The sequence below is a fragment of the Musa acuminata genome, chromosome BXJ3-1 (genome assembly GCF_036884655.1).
Source record: "Musa acuminata AAA Group cultivar baxijiao chromosome BXJ3-1, Cavendish_Baxijiao_AAA, whole genome shotgun sequence".
In the NCBI taxonomy this organism is placed as follows: Eukaryota; Viridiplantae; Streptophyta; class Magnoliopsida; order Zingiberales; family Musaceae; genus Musa; species Musa acuminata.
Window position 1 is genome coordinate 35,937,314 of NC_088349.1, and position 15,943 is coordinate 35,953,256.

Below are 15,943 nucleotides of genomic sequence, written 5' to 3' on the forward strand. Positions count from 1 at the left end.
ATAAAAAGATTTCCTCGTATAGTTAGGAAAAATTTATCTTCTATCATGCAAAGAATGGTTTACGAGCGAGAGTCGTGAGTAGAGCAAGAGCAGATCGTTGTTGCTACTGCGATTGCTGTTGTTATGAGAGCACAGGCATTCATTTCGTTCCCTTAAGTCCGTCATTCGTTCTCCTTAAGTCCGTCGACTGTTGGCAAATCAACGAAGACTATCACGGTGAGAAAGATGAGGATTGATCGTGGAGCCTCTTAGGAATTTGGCTACAGCGACGTTGGTCGCTGGCCGAAGGCAAAGGCGAAGCTTTGCTTTTCTCAATGACATTGATCGCTGGCCGAAGGCAAGAGCGAAGCTTCGCTTTTCTCATTGCTATGATACCACAATGAAAATAATAGAAGATAAGAATAATTATTGAAGAAGCATTTTTACTTTTTTATCAATAAAACGTCTTCAATAATTATTCTTATCTTCTATTATTTTCATCACACAATTAAGAAAATATCAGCCACCGGACACAAACTGTGGAGCAAACGGTGATTTATTGTTTCGGAACTGAAGAGAAACCAAGGTTTTGGATTAGCACTACAAACTGGAAATGCAAATTGGTCCGTCACTTTTGGTCCTTGTTCCACATCCCTCTGATTCTTCCAAGGACATGGCTTTTCTTCTTCCCCGGGGATTCCTCATCCAAGTCGTCGGAGAACTGTAGGCTCATCAGCTTACCCGCAGCAGACCTGTAATCGGAATCCGCAGCACCAGCCGTTTGATCAGCCGTAAGCATCACGATAGCTGTTTCAGCTGCCTTCCTCCACTGCTCCGCTTGCACCTTCAGCCTCCTCAACTCGGCCTCCATTTCTGTCTTCGCCGCTTGAGCTGCCTTCAGCTCCTCCGCCGCCCTTGTAGCCCTTTCGCTGTTTTTTTCGGCTTCGTCGGAGATGAATCCTAGCTTCGTCAGCGCGGTCTTCGTGGTCATCATCTCAGCCGCTGCTGCTTCGCAAGCATTATGCTTCTCTGTCTCCACCCTCCTCAGCTCCAGTTTCAATTTCTCATTGTCTTCAGAGAGTCTCCGCAGTGCCGTCTCCTTGTCGGCTAGTTTGGACTTCAAAGATATGACATCAGCTTCAGATTGAATTTGATGTTCCCGTCTTTTATCCATGTCTGCGAGCAGCTTCTTGTTCATATCTGAGATCCTGCGTAGCTCCACTTCCCCGTCGAACAGACTGGTCTGCAACACGGTGATCTCTGATTCAGCTTCACTTAGTCTCGATTTTAGTTCAGATTCTCTGAGTCTGGAGTCGGTACTCATTTTGTCCATGTCTGCGAGCAGCTTCTTGTTCATATCTGAGATCCTGCGTAGCTCCACTTCCCTGTCGAACAGACTGGTCTGCAACACGGTGATCTCTGATTCAGCTTCGCTTAGTCTCGATTTTAGTTCAGATTCTCTGAGTCTGGAGTCGGTACTCATTTTGTCCATCATCTCATAAGTGCATTGGAGCTTCACCATGCTTAAGATCTGCTCTTGTTGATGCTCGACCAGAGCATCTTCAAGTGTTGACATCAACTGTTCCGCCTCGGAATCTGAAGAACCAAAGCAGATCTTCTTCGGATTGCCGAAATCGACTGAGGGTTGTGTATGATCAGTAAACTGTTCGTGCTGCAGTTTCTTTACAGTTTCTTCGAGTAACTTGACTCCCGTTCTGGATTCTTTCAACTCGGTAGCTACGATGCTGAAGGACTCCATGAGTTTTGATCCGTCACTAAGGAGAGACTCGATTGTACTCTGGGCAGATTCCAATTGTCTCCTCGTCTCGGTAAGCGTGGATTTCGCCTCGGATTCGGCTTTTTCGCTGCTTCTGAGCTGGACTTTGAGGTTTTCGATGGTGAAAGATGCCTCTGCCAGATTCGTTTTCGAGGACTGGATCTCTAAATGATGAACATCAGACTTCTTTGCGAGTGCGGCCTCGGATCGAAGGACCATCTCAAGCTGCAGTTTCAGCCTCCGCATCTCGTTCATGGCGGAGGCCAGCGCGGCAGTGTCAACCGAGTGCTGATTCTGGATAGCTTCCAGCTCGGACTGCCATGCACGGTCGCGTTCCTGAGAAATCTTTCGTAGTTCTTGAATCCGACCGTCCTCTGCCGCCGACAGCTCCTCCATCTGGCCCTGGGAGTCTTCCAGCTTTAGAGACATGACCAGAAGTTCCTTCTTGGCCTCTTCTGCTTCCTGCTGGGCTCGTCTCTTCCATGATTCAGTTAAGTTCAGCTGATCTCTTGTCTTCTTCAGATCCTCCTGCAGCTGAGTGATCTGACATTCCAATTCAGTGACCCTACTCGGCCGTCTCCTCTGGATCAGAAGCAAAGAAAAGGAAGCAAGTGAGGATCCGTAATATCAACCTCCTCTAGTACGGGCTTAAATTCTTACCAGGCTCAATATCAACCGAGAATTAAGAACAATTGAGTTTACTTGAATGAGATCCACCATGCATATTTTTTATGGACAAAATGCATAACAATTCCTTTAATTTCATCATTGTTGGTATAGCAAAAGACTGAACCACTTACTAATTTCTTTTTGATACATATGAATTTATTTGGATTTCTATTAAGTAGAGATTAATTACAATACCAAATAATAATAATAATAAGTAAAAAGATTGCGTGTCAAATCATATATATCATCATTCACGTGATTGGTTTACAGAACACATGTGACTAACAGGTACCATCCGAATATAATTTCACTGTTTGAATTTTTTTTGCCTCTGTCTCTCCTAAATTTTCACTGTTTTTTTTTTATAGAAACTCCAAATTTTCAGCTGCTAGTAGCATGCAATCACAAATGCTAATTCCAATATGCATGAACTATCTCAGATTTCACATGATTCTCATGGAAGGTTTGTGATGATATGGTTTGATTTAAAGCTGCAATTAGACATAGCAATCAGATAAACATATCATGGTCCTTTGATTTCAAGATTGTGGCTCTCAGCGACGAAGGTTCCAGACATGGTATTACTATGATGACTGGATTGGGTACCTCAGTCTCCAAGGCTTTGGCTGTGCGGCATTCGATCTTGGGACTTCTGTCAATGAGATGTTTCGATTGATTTATAGCAGAAGAGGTATTTGATTCAGATCCAGTCATCTTCATCGGACGCTTCGATCTAGGCGTCACCAGACAAGCCTTTGCTGGCACTTCGGTGTACCCATTCCTGCTCAAAGAGAAGAACTCATAGACAAAATAGAATCAGCAAGAAACATCAAAGCCGTTCTATTTATCAACTCGGATGACTGATCTAAGTGACCGATCACCAAGAGGTGTTATTACGAGCAGAAATTGTGTAGAGGTTCGTAAGTTCATTTGAATGGTAAATGTTATACTCCAGTGGCACGGCAATTTTGCTTGAAGCTAAAGCCAAATTTGGCTTCAAGCTCTTCAAATCGAAATGCAAATCTCCAGATACATTGACAAGGAGAGAGGACCTACGACTTGAAGGAAAGAAGACAAACATGAAGCAAGCTACAAAACAAACAAAATAAGATTTGAGGAACCATGGAGAGAAGAAACAACAAATGGGCAAGTGTCTGAGATGGGGTGTTTCCAACACATGGGGGCCATCACCGGAGCTGAAATAGTACCAGGAAAAGATTCTGAGAACATCCGACTGACCATGGTGATGATGTCAACCTCGGTGTTCTTTGTGTGTAGGTTCAACCAAGTGAACATTCTGTTCCACTTCATATGATTACCGGGGAACCTGAGCAAGTATAGATAGCCCCAGGAAATGGTAACCCAAACCAGTGTCATACCTTGTTTTGGATATCTGCATGCTGATTGCGTTATTTATCTTGTGACAGGCCAACCCTGCGAAGGAAGAAGTACAGGAAGACATCAGAGTGAGAGATTTGTGGGGAGGAAGGCACAGAGATGTCAAGTGGGAGAATGGAATTATTGTGCTTCTTCTCACCTCACCTTGTGTTAAAAACGCAAGCAAGAAGGAGTATGAACAGCACTGGAACTTCCTTTTTCTTCACTCCGAACCTGCTCAGGTACGCAGAGTATCATCCCTACCAAATGAAGCACCGCAACCACCAAACGTGGGAACTGAGAAAAGGATTCGAGCAGAACTAGTGCCTCTTTTCCTTGGCCTCTACTCCACTTTCTTTCTCAGTTCAGCTGCATAAAACACTATAAAGTCACTGCAGAAAAAGTGATCGTTCACAGAGTGGTTCAGTCTACACTCCTACTTGAATGTCTATAAAGATCTTTGAACTGAAACAACAACAAGATTGAGAATGACACACAAGAATTGAAACTCCGAACGAGATCAGAGGTTGAGATGAACAAACTCACCAAGACTTGGTCTTCTTCTCTTTTCTCTCTCCAAACCTTCTTCTTCTTCTTCTTCTTGTTGCTGCTCTTGTTTGTGCTTGCGATTCCCTGGGCTTCTGCCTACTTGTGGTTGTTAGTGGAGTTCCTCTCAAGCTAAGAAATGAGTACAGGAACAGGCTTAAAATATGAAACATATTGTATGAGAACAAAGCATGCATATGCTATAAACTACTCACACAAACAATGTTTCAGATAAACATTTTTCGCTTAAAAATAATTTTTAATTTAATAGTGCCATTCGAAGTCTTTAAAGATGAGGCAAAAAGAAGGCTCATATGAAAAATATTTTTATATGGATGAAAGATTTCAAAGATTGGAAAGTCCATTAGATTTCTGTCAGTATCATGATTGAGACGATCGAGTGTCACGGGTTACGGCCTCCGTAGCCAGTGAATCTGGAGAGGCAAATGGAACATGCACTGACCTGTGAAGATGTTTCCTTTTCTTGTCTTAGGGTTCCCTACAACTGATAGGTTCATATGATCCGATGCCTCACGTGAATCCAGCCGCAAGTTAGATGCATTTCTCAAGGCGGCATGATATATTAATCTTGTTCGATAAATTTGGGGAGAAACTTGAAACATATTGTTGTTGTTATATCAAAATATGAATTAAAAGGGTAAAAGAATTTAGGGTGGTGCATGTTGTTGCTCACTCCCACCCATCCATTTATGGTTCTCTTCACACAATAGCGTGTGTTCACGGGCGGGTGGATGAAAAGAATAAGAACAGGGAAAGGTATCTCCCAACAGCTTCCTACTTGTAGTAGGTGTGCAGAGGGACCAGATCATGACATGGAGATGTGGGATTTGGGTTCCGTGATCTGCAATGGAAGCAATGCTTTCATATAAAATGAGGTTGGCTTTGGCTAAGAATCCCATCAAATAAGATGTTAGGTTTTTTACTCGTGCAAGCTCTCATCATAACCTAAGTTTGTCTTTCTCTTAGTGGCCCCAAAAGGTAGTTCTAAAGAGGAATCCTCTGTGACTAAATATTATCTTATTAATATTAATTCAAATTAGTTAATTAATCATAATTAGAAGAGATCAATTTCAGATTTTTTATATAAATATTATTGATAAGGGAGATTGCCAAATGAAACATCCGACGAATCGATTGTATAAGTGATGAACAAGTACTAGATGGTTTGATACATATCCTCACGATTGAATAATAATCGAATATAACAAAACTATCTTATTAGTCTTTTAGATTATCTTAAAAAATACAAGTCTACATTCACATCTCTCAAATCCTTTTAAGTTTACTAATTTAAGCATTAGAGTAGCTTTTCTCAAGTACACTATCAATATAATTTTTACGAACCTCTTGTCTATCCAACATCTCTCGTAACAAGTTTAGACATAGGATCTAGATTGAATCCGAACCTTTGATATATAAAATAATTAAAACCTAAACATCGTATCTCTTCGATGTAAGATTTGTGATAAGTTTGAATGCTAGATTCAAGTTGAATCCGAACCCCCTAATTCATGCAACAATTAAAATTTAAATCTTATTTCTCTCGAGTATTAAACTTTGTGACAAGTTCAAAAGCCGATTAATAATATATGAAACAAACATTATATATATATATTAATATTAATATTTATGGATTCTAGTTGAATATCAATCATATATGGAACAAATAATAATTAAGAAAGTATGTATTTATGAAGAATCTTTACATTTTCACAAACATATATATTATAATATTAGTGCAAGAAAAATGTATAAGATGGAAGAGATATCTGGAAAGCAAGTGCCTTGTTTGGCATTAATTAAACCCTGTACGTGAGGCAAAAGCGTGTTAACGGTCAATGGTGGGGAACAATGATGCGTATTAATAAAGCAAAGCCGCACTCTTTGTCTTTAAGCGTCTGCAAACCATTTCTAGGAGAAGACGATGTTTGGTCAGAGTCCAACAACTACACTGAGGAGAGTAATCAAAGTTTCCACTTAGGTTACAAATTAGTGTACATTAGAAAAGGAAACAAAATATATATGGGAACCCTTCGGCTGCTTCTCTGTTTTGAGTTGAGATCTTACGCTTCGACCATGAACATGAGATTGATTGTATGAAAGAGGAAATCGGAAAGAGAAAAACAATAAAGATATATATCGAGATCGAATAAGCATCTAATTAGAGGAATAATTTCTCTCACATCGATTGTTACGTCTTTGCTAAATTTGTCTCACGTCACTGTTGGGAGAAATAAAGGAACAAACTTTGTATACAAAGAAATAGAGGAATAAATTTTATATACCAATAAATATAAATAAATCAGGAATTAAATAAAATTATAATAAAATAAAATATCAAAATTTACGTGAAAAGGAGGATAAAAACTACGATGCAAACCAGAGAAATCCACTATAAGAATAATGAATATATAAATTTTAAAATCTTTTGTTCAAAACCAAAACAACAATCACAAAAGAATAACCAAAATACAAGGATTATGTTGATCGAGAATAATCTCTGTGTTATCCTTGTCTTTTTTTATTTTCTTTTCTCTTATTTTTCTATCATTTTTTCTCTCTTTTGAATCATATTACTATTATTCTGCTCCTTTTTCATAACTACCACATCACCTTTATTAGATATAGGTTTCAGTTAATAAGGAAAGTATGATATGGACTATTAAAACTTACTATGAGCTTAACCAATCAGTTATCTAACCAACCGTCACCGATTGACCTTACAAGAGATAACATCATGCATTAATTGTAAACTTAACATATATATATATATATATATATATATATATATATATATATATATATATATATATATATATATATATATATATATATATATATATATATATATATATATATATATATATATATATATATATATATATATATTGACGTTTCTGAAACGTCAAGTTGTGGACATCATCTTTTTGGGCGGAATAATTCTCATAGTAATGTAACATATCATTTTTATATCCATAATAATATCTCTTCTACTAATCATATAAAACCACTACGTAAACAAGGTATATATATTAAACCCAAGAGAATCAACCCTATCTGACACACAATATACTTACCAGATTTAAATGTCATTTCACATGTTGAACCATAGGTTTGCCATACAAGAGAATAATTCTCATGTGATTAAAACAAATCATCTTTGTACTCATAAATAATACATTTTCCTACTCGACATATGAAATAACTATGTAATTAAGGTATATACTATACCTGACGGAATTAATCGCACTGTATGTATGACAAATATTCTTAGTCGGTTTAAACGACATCTCATGTGTTACGTGAGGGAAACAATTCACTCAAGGGAACAATTCTCACAAAATAATAACACATTACCTATGTAAGCATAGTGCTCATGAAAATTCAATCCACTTTAATAAATATTCTTTTTAATTTCCTTAGTAAGGCTATTATCGAGTACAATTTATATTATCCCATTAGACTTTGTAAACATCCAATTTTTTGCCGATCCAAATGTTGAGCTGATAGCCTATGAATTCAGCTCGTAGTGAATTTTAATTACCCATGATCCATTTTAGCTTTAAATTATTTAACCTAAAACCCTAACCCTTTTAACTTAGTGGTCGTGAGAAAGAGAGAAACAGTAGTAATAGAAAAGGACAGAAAAATAAAAAAATAAAAGAGAATAAGAAAAAGACAATGCATAGAGAGTTCTCAATTATCCATACAGTGTTTTCATCTCACTGTAATTATTTGAGGAGATTTTAGATATTATACACAGTGACATAATCCTTCTATCTTAGTTTTTCTCTTGTGATTATTATTTGGGTTTTGGGTAAGAGACTTTGATATTTATACATTCATTATTTTTATAGTAGATTTTCTCTAGCTTACCCCATAATTTTGTTGTCAGGAAAAGAGTCGGCACTAAGAGGGAGGGGGAGGGGGGGGGGGTTGAATTAGTGCAGTGATAAAAATATCGGTTTTAAAAATTCTTTCGTACATTAAAAACTGATTTCAGAAACTTGAAAGCGTATGCGAGTGTAAGGGTAGTAAAAGCACAGTAAAGAGGAGAGGTAGTTTGCTATAAGAGTAAAATATTTAAAGGAAATATAAACCAGATTTTTATAGTGGTTCGATCATCATGACCTACATCCACTTCGCTGATTTCTCTTTCGTCGAGGGCATCGGCATCCACTATCGGTCTTCCTTCAATAGGCAAAGACCAACCACCTTTTACCGGGTTTAGGAGATAACCCTTATACCCCCACTTACTCCTCTCTCAAACTATTCTAATACTTACAACCTTTGAGAGGAGTTCACACAAGATCGTAGCAACGTTTCTTTCTATTTTTACTCTAAGTCTTGTGTATGTTAACCAGGAATGAGAGAGATTTTTATAGATTTCAAGTTGATTCAAACTTGGAGCCTAAAAACATCTCATCCCGGGTTTCCTAGGTCTGTGTTGGGCGGTACCACCATTAGTGTTAGTCTGACACTAACACTGCACTAGGCGGTACCACCGCCTAGTCTAGTGGTACCATCGCCTGGCACCCTGCCAGGGGCGGTACCACTGCCCAAACTAGTGGTACCACTGCCTGACATAGTCTCGAAGACTGTGCCATGACAGTGCTATCTCTTGGATCACTATTTAGGCCTTTCATTGGGCCCAACACAGTCCGTACATGGGCCCAACTGACCCATAATTGGGTTGGCCCAAATCCAATCTCACTTATGTGTTAACTACGAAATCTAAGACATACTTAAGTTAAACAAGTCCCTAGGTCTTGGTTTCTTCCGGCGAGCTTCCAGCGATCTTCCGGCGAACTTCCGACGATCTCTCGGCAATGTTCCAATGGACTTTCGGCAAGCTCCTAGACTTTACGATGATCTTCTTGGTGAGTTTCGATTAGCTTCTTCTAGCAAGCTTTTGGACTTCTCGGCTAGTTCCTACAGAACTTCCAATGAATATCTGGACTTCCAACGAACTCTTGAACTCCCAAAGAAATTGAGTTATTGACTTTGGGACTTCATTTTGCATTATGCCTTGCTATCGTAGTTAATCTTGTATATATAAAACACACTTCGATCTAGACAATTAATACTAAGCATGAATCATGTTGTCCGACATGTCATTGGTTCATCGATGCTTCATCTGATTCTTTGGCGCATCATCCTCTCTTGCAGCCTATTGCCTAATCGGTCAGTTGACTCCGCAACTCCGATATCCTTGGCTCAATATCCGCTCTTTTGACCCGATGCCCGAATCCATGGCCCGAAGCCTTCTGTCGATATGTCGACCGATCTTCCGGCCCGACGTCCAATCATCTGACATGTTTTCTTTCAGCCCAACATGATTCTTCCTGCTTTAATTGTCTCATCCTGATCGAAGCATCCTGCATCACTAAAAACGCAGATCAAATCATAAACACTTATCAATTGGTTTCATCATCAAAATACGAGATTCAACATTTATCCTTCACTTTAGAGATTTTTCATGTAAATCTTGGTGTTCTATTTGATTGTAATTTTTATTTAATTTGTATTTTTTCATATACAAAGTTTTTTTAGACAGTAGTTTTGTTTTGTTTATCCGATCACCAAAGACTTATTATTTTATTTTTGGAATCCATGATCAGATACACGAATCTAGGATAAGAGAATTATTGAAAACTTTAAATTCAGATTATATAATATCCAGCAATTGAAGCTACGTACGTTCCACCAACAGTTATGAACCTTTTTAAAACACTAAATCATCATTTAGAATTCCAATACGTGGCACGGAAGGAAATAATTGATTACATTGAATCCAATAACGTAAGCAATACTAACATGTATCATATCATATGGCAACTCATAAAATGTCCTTACCAAAATTCAAAATTAAAATAAACTATTTTTTTTAAACTATAAAAGAATAATTTAAAAAATTCTACCGAATTGAACTCATATCTACTGATGTAGATTAGCATGGGTCCCAAAAGACTTAGACCGCATAGATTAGGTTAGGGTGTATAGGTCTGTATTGTTGTGATTAACATTCAATCATTTCTTATTCGAGAACTACGTCTATGTGCTTTGCTTAGGTATGCAAATGAGAATTAGGTGGTAGATGAGTAGACACCACATGCCAACACATTGCACCATGAGCATCCAATGTCGGTGTCCACATCAGATGCTAGTGAACCGCCATGGGAGCTCAAACCCACAAGCGTGTGGTGATCGGGCTGAGTTACACCCATATGATCGGACCCATAAGTATGTGGGGGTCGAATTGAGCACCGCTTGTCCGAGATACTCATTTAGCATCTTCATATGTTGAGAGCGACAGATGCGTCGGACACGCTGTCGCTCCTCCGCTCAGGTCACCGATCGTTTCCTTTTCCATCGATAGTTTCCAGAGATAGATATTCTAACTCTTGCTTAATCCAATCGTTTAAACTCAAACACTAGAAGCGTCATAGTCAATAATAATGAAAAATCTAGGACAATATTGTATAGAAAAAAAATATTATTTAGGAAGATCATATATCTCTGAAAATCTATAGAGCTATGGGAAAGGTTGAAGGAAGTCAACTGTTCTCCTCTTTAGTGATAATCCATGGACGCTCCTCAAATCGCTATATAATCATTCTCCACGCACACCACATGATCAAGAAGGGGCTGACCCTTCTTATTCTCCATATGCCCTAAGTAGGGGTTGTCGGCTGAGGATGAGAGGGAGAGAGAGGAGAATAGGAGGTGCTAGTCAAAAGGGATCTAGTCTATGACCCATTGGTTCTCTCATATAGAGGCCCCTTATCAACTTAACCATAATTGATCATGCCCTATTATATGCTGGATCTCCATCCAACTATCCAAGCCTTTTAAATTAATAGATCTCAACCCAACAATCTCTTATTGGCTCTTATTAGATTTTATCCACAAGATCCAATAATTCAGGGGCTTATTGGATATCAAAATAAGATAGAGACTCCAACGAATATCTCATATTTAAACCTCTACTAGTCACAATACCTACAATATGTATGTGACCCTTTATGCCCAATATCGTGCTAGCCGTGATGTCACGGACAAACTTCGAAACAGAATGTTTGATGTAATGCTTTTATATGTTAGTGTCTTTTGGTATGTTCATGCTTTGTACAATATATAGAGGGACAGCTGAAAGCTTAATAGTCCCATTTTAGTTAGGTTGGTGGCTGCTTTAGGCTTGTAAATAAAGGTGTGTCATGTGGACACTTGTGAGAGATTTTCGATCTGTAATGGACCATTTTGACCCATTGTTGTGCAACTGTTCAGAGCTTGTAAAGTCTGTTTGTAATTTGCATTGTCTATAAAGTGTTTTTGGAGATGTTTGCTTGTGGATCCCGAGTGAGGCGTTTTCTCTATCTTGTTCTCTCTTTGGTGGGTCCTAAGGGACCATGGGAGGCTTCGGGGAGGCTGACCTTTGCGGATGGACACGTAAGGGTGCCACACGACTTAGGTAAAATCAGTTAAGGCAGTGATAGATGGTATCAGAATGGGACAAGCACTCATAGAAACACTTAGCATGCAAATGTGGGGGACCTAGCGGGGCTGCGTTGAGGGCAGTCAGCACACGCGCAATCGTTTGGGGGAAAACAGAAATGAAGATGTAGGGAAAAGAGTCGCTCGGAGGAGCGGGCATCTGAGATTGGCATTCAGAGGAATGGCCAACCCTTCGCGCAAGAGGCACCATGAGAACAGACAAGCTTGGAAGAATGCGGAGCGCACAAAGGTTGAGATGACTGAGTTTGAGCTACGGCTCAACGTTGACAACTATACTTGATGGTGCTCAAGGCAAGCGAGGCGCTTGATAAAGGATGAAACCATCCAATGTGGAATGAGTTGCTCAGCGACCGAAAGAGTTGTGCAAAGCTCGTAGAGGTGAGGGGAATTGCTAACTCAAAGAATTCGGTACTCATGCATGGGCTTGTATGCGGACGATGGAATGTTCACGGCCATCCCAAGGCGACCGAAACTCGGCGCCATAGAGCATTGAAACTTTCTCTTCGGCATGTGAAGGATACGTCCGTAGGAAGCTGAAGTGTGCAATGATTTCAGCATGTTGCTAGGCCTTGAGTGGTGCAGTAGGGGCTATATTGACATGGAGTCATAATTTAGTAAGTGTGTTTGTAGGAGGCAGAACAATGCACAGTTTGTTCAGCAGATCAGAGTAGTCCAAGGGGATGGTGGTATCCGAAACAAAGAGAGATGTTGCTCCAACGGGACAGTTATCCAAGAGGGATAAGTCCCGGCTCTCTAGAGGGAGAATCATGTGGGACAGACCTCACAAGTTGAGGAGGAGTACCTTAACAAACAACAACTCCATGAAGCTCAATAGACTGAGCAAGCGGCAAGGAGTCATCGCATGATCTCACTCGAGAGAATGCATTAGTCCCTTGTCAAACCCTAATGGGTCCTCCCCTAGTGGGTATTGGATCTACATCCAATAAGACAAGGGCTCCGTCGGATATCTCATATTAGAACCTCTACTCATCGCAATACCTACCATATGTATGTGACCCTCTAGGCCCAATATCGAGCTGGCCGTGAGTCATACCTATCAGAACTCCTTCTAACTCAGTGAATTATTATCTTTGTAATAATTCACTCGACTCATCGACTACGGACGTACTAGGCCACTACGCCGTAGTCCCCAAACGATACAGGAGAATCCAATCCATTGGACCTGTCTGTCCTCAGTTACCGTGTACCTATAGTCCCTCATCCATCTAATATCCTAGAGACCGTATATCGAGCATGGTGTTGTCAGACCCATACGGTTTCTACTCGAGTCTCGCTCTAATCGGATTCTCCCGGAGAACTCTTTCTCTCTTAACCCGAATGACCCTGGCTAGGTATTTGTCTGAGCAAGAATACATGGATATTCCTCTCATGACGCCGAGAGTAGATGATCCTCTATCGACACTCAATAGCCCTCGTAAGGTCGACTACCACTCTCAATAACCAGTTGTACTAGATCTGGGACAGCAAAACCTATAAGTCTGGTATCAAAGAGTGAAGCACTCATACAGGACATCCTTGGTATCTCAAGTCTAAGGACCAGATACACTACTAAGACTACAGAATCGCTGTCTGACAATAAGGCATCATCAACCATCCAGCATTCCGTAAGCGGATCAATCGGTGAACTCATTCTCCAATGAGCACCTGTACTATATCCCTAGTGTCCCTACACGAGCAGCTATGAGACCAACTGCATCCATCATATGGATGGGTATACAACACACCAGTCTGTCCGGTTATCACGATGTCCCTATCGAGTAACCTATGACCGGGATTATTTAGGATCTGCGTTTAAAGGTGAATCGATCTCATTATCGTGATCTCATCACGATCCGATTCCCATTGTACAAATCCAAGGACATCACAATATATATATATATATGCATATATGCAATAGTTATAAAGTGATATATGCCAAAATATAATAAGCAAAAAGATTCTGTATCAAGTCACACATGTCATCACTCACGTGATTGGCTTGTTGGGCACCTATGACTAGCAATTCATTCTGATGGAGCGGACTCATCTTGTATGGTGCCAAAGACGAAGGGAGCTTCTGGGCACATGCACCTTATCTCGGAGGAGCATTTGATGGAAGAACTAAGGCGACTCAATTTGCGGAGGCGAAGTTGGGTTCAGAAGGCCTTAGCACGGGGCGAGAGGATGCAGAGGCGGGTACTCTTGAAAAATATGCCATAGTGTTGCCATTCAAGTTGTCATGAAGGAAGCGGTGCGCAGCGAAGATTGTGCTGGTAGGGGTAGAGGCCTAGGATCTAAATAATGGTGCACTAATTGCAGCGAAGTCGGGGGACTTCGGGACCTACTAGGCGACGGACTGTCTTAGAGCGATGCTTCATCTAGGTGTGACCCAAGAGTGGGTGGATGAAGGTCGATTGCCAAAGGAGCGAACAAAATCGAAGGTGGAAGAGACCCTGCGATGTATTGGCAGAGGCCACACATGAAGGGTTCACAATTCGAGTTCATCCCACAAGGATCAGAATGCAATAGAGATGTCACCAAGAGGTGGCATAGTGCAGCGGATCATGCTGGAACAGTTCATGGTAATGCGATACACACGACATAGTCCTGTGAGGGACTAGATTATACAGAGATATGATCGGGAGTTATTGGAAGCTCAACTTCAGTGAACAACATGACGGCAAGAAGGGCTATGGATTCAAGGAGTGAAGGCCATGGTACCGCAGAGGCGGGTCTTCCATACGTGCATCGAATTTTGCATCGGATGAAAGCCTTGGTCATCAGCATATGGGGGCTGTGTTCCACCAATGAAAAAAGTTCAAATGCAAGTACCATTGAGTCCCAGGGGAGGGACTTGATCATGCAGAGGTATGATCGAAGCAGTTGGAGAGTTGGACTGTTCCAGAGCCCATATTCGCTTAAGGGAGCCCAACAAGTCAGAGGACAAGGTCGAGTAAGTGAACGTTGCTACCAAGGAAGCTAAGGAGAACAGAATCGGTGCAAACCCTACAATGTGATGGCAGAGGCCATGCATGAGAGTTGCAGTCTGTCTTTCCATCGACCAAAGGGATCTGCTTGGAGAACACCGACGTGTTGAAGCAGGGGTCGAAAGGGGCGAGGAAGCGACGATGAGTATAGAGGGACTTAGCTACCCAAAATCAAGCATCAGTTAGAATAGAGGTGGATACGAAGGAGTGCCACAGAGGCATATCTACTGATTGTGAAGAAAAGGGATGCAGATGCGAGGTGACGGATAGTAGTTCCATGGGCATGGCAGCGCCATGGTATCGCAGAGGCGGGACTTCCATGAAAGTCATTGATCCCTTGCTCTCATGGAGGGAGAGCGCTTGGTCGTGAAAGGGGCCAAGGAGGTGGAGCATGCAGAGGCAAACTCCAAGTACCGAGACAAGGCTGAAGGGAAGAGGCCAAGGAACTTCGTAAGACCGGTGTCAACGAGCTTCTCATCAAGATAGCCAAAAGTGAAGGACTTCGGGTCAGGCAAGAGTGTATGGCCAAGGAATGAAGCAGGCAGTACGCGGTGTTGTACCTTTGCTACTCAGTGGAGTAGGCAGGAGGGTTGATGGAGAAGACGGTACAATCCCAAAGGCGACCAAACTTATGAGAGAATTACTCCAAGTTGGGGTGAAAACTTCTTGCATTCCAGAAGTTCGATGGCATTGATAAGGTAGATCACAGTAGCTAACTCAACGCAAGGAGTGCAAACACTTCAAGTGCTTCAGAAGTGAGCAAAGAGCAGGCGAAGGCTAGTAACCAACTCGATGCATGGAGTACAACCTCGATGAGGTGGGCAAAGTCAAGTAACCTTTGCCTTCTCAACCCTTAAGAGAATGGGTGAAACCGAGTACCCCAATTCTCTTATCTATCCAACAAAAGAGCTCTGCACAAGTTCAAAGACCCTTCGAAGATAATGGAAGACAATAGTTGTCAAATCCTCACCAACGATGATCAGTGCTACTGAGAGTAGATTGTCCATTTCATTTCCCAATGAATTGCCAATCGAAAGCGGAAATGACGCGAACCTACTTGGAAGTGACAACT

At 40.9% G+C, this 15,943-nt stretch overlaps 1 protein-coding gene across 4 annotated transcripts; it reads right to left on the reverse strand.

The window, feature by feature from the left end:
- Positions 1-519: 519 nt before the first annotated feature.
- LOC135628532 (interactor of constitutive active ROPs 2, chloroplastic-like) lies at positions 520-4,505 on the reverse strand. Of its 4 annotated transcripts, none has more exons than XM_065135254.1 (5): positions 4,349-4,505; positions 3,968-4,171; positions 3,805-3,859; positions 3,032-3,206; positions 520-2,338 (listed from the first exon to the last, which is right to left on the reverse strand). In XM_065135254.1, exons 3-5 carry the CDS (start codon positions 3,822-3,824, stop codon positions 608-610), a joined length of 1,926 nt encoding a protein of 641 aa, XP_064991326.1. In that variant the 5' UTR covers positions 3,825-3,859; positions 3,968-4,171; positions 4,349-4,505; the 3' UTR covers positions 520-607. The 4 variants fall into 4 exon arrangements, with proteins under 4 accessions (XP_064991326.1, XP_064991327.1, XP_064991324.1 ...); XM_065135255.1 differs by having other exon boundaries at positions 3,963-4,171; XM_065135252.1 differs by having other exon boundaries at positions 3,805-4,171.
- Between the last annotated feature and the right edge of the window lie 11,438 nt (positions 4,506-15,943).

Excerpts from the sequence above, each read along its gene's own strand:
- LOC135628532 (XM_065135252.1), bottom strand. The coding sequence starts at position 3,887 with ATGTCTTCCTGTACTTCTTCCTTCGCAGGGTTGGCCTGTCACAAGATA. Across the intron at positions 3,207-3,804 it reads ATGCAGATATCCAAAACAAG|GAATGGGTACACCGAAGTGC; the intron begins GTATGACACTGG and ends CTCTTTGAGCAG. Across the intron at positions 2,339-3,031 it reads CCAAAGCCTTGGAGACTGAG|AGGAGACGGCCGAGTAGGGT; the intron begins GTACCCAATCCA and ends CTTCTGATCCAG.